This window comes from Geospiza fortis, unplaced genomic scaffold, assembly GCF_000277835.1.
Source record: "Geospiza fortis unplaced genomic scaffold, GeoFor_1.0 scaffold241, whole genome shotgun sequence".
Lineage (NCBI taxonomy): Eukaryota > Metazoa > Chordata > Aves > Passeriformes > Thraupidae > Geospiza > Geospiza fortis.
In genome coordinates, this window is record NW_005054491.1 from 877,656 (window position 1) to 881,625 (window position 3,970).

The following is a 3,970-nucleotide window of genomic DNA, read 5'->3' on the forward strand; positions in this document are numbered from 1 at the left end:
AAAAAAAAAAAAAAAAGGTGTTCCTGGAGCCCAAACTCAGCTGCCCTAACGCACTGACCCGCGGGTGGGGGATCTCAGTAGCCAAGTAGCCGTAGCCTTGGAATAATGCAAAGGGAGTAAAATGCTGGAACTTGTCTTTGCTTCGGTGCCTTTACAATTGTGCCTGCTTCTTGTCCTCAGCTACACACAACGAGTAAAAATCCTTCCTGACTCAAGATCGTCCTTCCAATGGCTGTATTTATAAAGATTTTTGGAGCTTCGCTGAAATGGTTATTGTGTAGTACATCTACTTGTATTTTCACTTTTGTAGTATTATCAGTTCTGATCTTGTCATACACAGCCTGGCAGCTTCTGAGACAAGACTGTCTGATTAGACTGTCTTGGAGAAAGCTCTGCTTTCAAGTGGTTTTAATCTTTTTTGAAAGCACTTCAGATTTTATTTTATCCTCCATGAATGAGCCAAGGTGTTCGTTTTTGGTTGTTTCTTTTTTAAGTTGGGGCCCCAATTCAGTTTCTTTTGAGCTAGCAAGGACCTTGTACCGATGTTCACTAGAAGCTGAACAAGCTGTGGACTTTTTTTTCCTTCCTTTTTTTTTTTTCAAGTGCATTACCTTCGTCTTTTGTAACATTCCTTTAGTGTAGCAAGGTAGGAATGCAGCTTGGGTTCCGTTGGAAGGCAAACCACCTTGATATATCTAAAGAGAAACGTGCTTGTATGTTCAACCTGCATAACGGTATTTTTACTGTTGTAATGATGTAAATGACCCAGAACTAGACTTGCAAACTTACCATAAAGAGGTTCTTGAAAATGTTTATTTATATTGTCCTTTTTTACTGGAAGAAATATGCATATTCCATTGCTGTTGTATTTGAAGTGGTAAAGGATTCCTGTATACAGTTTTCTTTGGCTTTACGAAGCCTATTAAAAGACCGTCTGAAATGAACTCTGCTCCTGACATTTACATTTCATTGCACAACACAACCCTTGGAGACGAAGAACAGTCTTGGGAGCGAGAGGAGGAGATTAGGGACAGTGGCAGAGCTGGCCGGACGATTGCCCGGGCGCTGGAATTCTAATCCTAAAATCGGTCTTGACATCTGAATTGGCCAAGAAATTTCACATAACGTAGTCAAAACTTGTCTGTAGAGGCTGGAAGTACAAACCTGAGGGCGTGCTAGGAGCGAAGTGCAGTTGGAATGTTAGGAAGGATAATGGATGTGTCCTGCAAAGCTGCTGTAGGTTACACTGGGAAGCTGTAGAGAAGAGCCAAGTGCTGTAGTCCCTGGGCTGTTCCCTGCGTGCCGAGCGCGTGTGCGATGTAGGGGAATGCCGGGCTTAGCTTAGCTGTGTCATTGCTTACAAGTTCTAAGAATTCTTTGCTAGCAAATGGAAACTGCAGTGTCCTTGGAGAAAAGAAGTGTTGTGCCTCCAACAGAAACCTCTGAGACGAGAGCTGCTCTCTTGGCTAGTTCATATGTGGAAATAGTCCTGTAATTCGAGGTAACTCCTTTTGCTCATGTCCGCATCCTTCCTCTTGTTGAGAGCTCATTTGAAAGTCTAATGTACCTGTGAAATATTCCTTTTGACAATTTTGGTCAGCTGCTGGAAAAACGTTAACCCATGCCGTATGCAACCTTTGGCTTGTGGCACACCTTGAGTTCCACAGATCAGAGTTGGGCATGCAGCCGTGTCTTGCTGTAGGTACGGAAGCAAGATTGGAACGAACTCCCTGACTCGATATGTGTTCATCTATTGAGACTCTTCCTAGACTTCATTAAGTTGCTCACTTTAATTGTAGCTTTCTTTGCCATCCTACTTGTTGCCATTAACTTTTTCCCATGGCCCACACTTCCTAAGCAGCCATGTCCAAGTGTTAACTCTCTGCTTAGGGGATCCAATCCATGGGCTGGCTGAGCACGGGCAGCAGCCGGCCTGGAACAGTTTTCCCAGACTGTGCTTTGTGGTGTGATGGGTTCAGCGATGGCTTGTGAGACCCTCGTGCGCTGTGAGCTGTGTGGGGAGGTTGGGGGCAAGAATAGCCTCTGCCCTGGGCTCTTGTTAATACCTCTCTGCTTTAGCAGGCTGAAGGGACCCGGCACACGCCTCGGAGGCCCAGCGGATCCTGAGTGACCAGAGCTGCGTTCCAGGGATGCTGCAACAAGTTTGCCAACCAGGTAACATCCATTTCCTGAGTTCTTTTTTCCTTTGATAGTGTCCCTGTTCCCTACCCCTAAGTGGTACAGTAACCCCCTTCCATTCCTGTATCTTTATCCACCTTCTAATTCTCTTGTGTCCATTTCATTTCAGCACTGAGACGCGTCAGGGAAGACAGAAGGACAGACACTGGAGTGGGGAGATGAAGAGCTCAAAGCAGTGGTGGTGTTCATTTTTACATGAACCAAATCAGTCAAGACAGATTAAAACACTGAAATGTGGAAAAAAACAAATCTCTGTGGTACTTTTTGTGGGAAACAGAAGGTTTTTGGCTGAAGTATTTGTCCTGGTGCACAGCCCAGTTCAGAGCACAGAGCAAATCACCACTGTGGTGCTTGGAGGTGGACACACTCTGCTCCAATTGATGTGTGATCCTTATGGGAAATGAGGTCTTGTTGCGAGTTAAATCCCAAAAATGTGGCAGTTAGGTGATGAGGAGGATTAGTACAATAATGCTGGGAAGAGGCTGACACTCTGAATGTGTTTCTGGCAGGAGATTGCAGGGTGAGAGCAGTGAGAGTTTTTTATGATCTCAGCTGCTCCTGCCCTTTTTTTTGTGTTAGAGAAGAGTTGATTGCTTCATCCTGCCCTTTTCTCCCCATTTTTTTTTAACTGGTAAACTCAGGATTTGGTCATGGGCTCATTCAGGAGCCCTGAGGACTTGCTGCCCAAGAGCCATCAGTTCCCCATTTTCCACTGATAGTCTCCAGACATTCCTGCCTGCAGGAGGGGATTATTGAGCTCACTTCACAAAACCTACTTTTCCTCCTTTAACCTCTTTCAATTTATCTAAGTGAACACCATTTTAAAAAAAGCAATCAGCCATGACACACTTCTGGGGGTTGAATTGAGCAATTCACCAGTGAGGATTTTTTGCATGTTAATGCAGGAAGATATTAAATATAATGAAAGCTGAGGAGTGTGTGAAGTCTTTGCTGATAAAAATGCAGTCAGGTGAGGCTGAAATGAATTCAGGCTGAAAATACTTACAAATAATGCTTTGTAAGACCTTCCTAAATAGGATGCTTAGACGCAGGCAGAAATAATGAACAGGTGCAAAAATAGCCTGGTTGAAGATGCTGTTATTTTTGGCATTGCTAATTATGGCATTGAGTTAATGATGTCTTGCTGGGATGGGTGAGGGAATCGCTGGAGCCAGGGGCTGGATGTGGAACCCAATGGCATCATCGGGATGGTGTCTGGGTGCTGAGGGTCTGACGTGAGCTCGGGTGACCCAGTTTTAACCAAAATGCCCTTTTTTTAAAATAAGCCCTGTGTGTCCAGGCGGCTTGAGCCATTCCCTGAGGAAAAATGGGGAAGTGGAGCAGGGCTGAAGGGCTGTGACTGAGCCCTGCTCGGACGGACGTGTCTGCAGAGGGAAAAATGGGGGATAGAAATTCTTGAAATGCTCAAAATGCTCCTGTTCCCATCTGTGTTCACCATGGGGCGGGAATGGCCGCCCTGAAGGGAGGAGAACCCTGAGGAGGGGGGAATGGCGGCTCTGGGGGAGAAGGTCCTGCTACGAGGGGGAAGAGGTGACACTGAGGGAGAAATGATGACCCTCGGGGAAAAATGGTGGCCTTGAGGGAAGAAGGACAACACTGAGGGGGAAATGGCGGCTGTGAGGGAGGAATGAGAGTCCTGAAAGGGCAATGGCAGCCCTGCGAGAGGAAGGATGACCCTGAGCGGAAAATGGCGTCTGTGACGGACGGGGTGTTGCAGTGAGGGAGAAATGGCGGCCCCGCCGAGGGGCAC

The 3,970-nt window shown here is 46.3% G+C and overlaps 2 protein-coding genes across 4 annotated transcripts in view; both read left to right on the plus strand.

The window, feature by feature from the left end:
• The window catches only part of CIRBP (cold inducible RNA binding protein), a 4,199-nt gene extending 1,751 nt beyond the window's left edge, over positions 1–2,448 (plus strand). The window contains exons 6-7 of one of the 3 annotated variants that reach the window (XR_004082512.1): positions 2,080–2,175; positions 2,309–2,448. Coding sequence is in view for 1 of the 3 variants with exons in the window: in XM_005428546.2 (XP_005428603.1) it covers positions 181–197 (17 nt within the window). In the remaining 2 variants the exon portion in view is untranslated. Of the gene's footprint in view, positions 1–180; positions 950–2,079; positions 2,176–2,308 lie in introns of those variants that run through there. The other 2 variants (XR_004082513.1, XM_005428546.2) reach the window with 2 other exon arrangements.
• A 1,459-nt stretch (positions 2,449–3,907) lies between these two features.
• The window catches only part of FAM174C (family with sequence similarity 174 member C), a 1,162-nt gene continuing 1,099 nt past the window's right edge, over positions 3,908–3,970 (plus strand). Inside the window, exon 1 of the mRNA XM_014310158.1 lies at positions 3,908–3,936. Coding sequence (XP_014165633.1) covers positions 3,908–3,936 — 29 coding nt within the window. The remainder of the gene's footprint in view (positions 3,937–3,970) is intronic.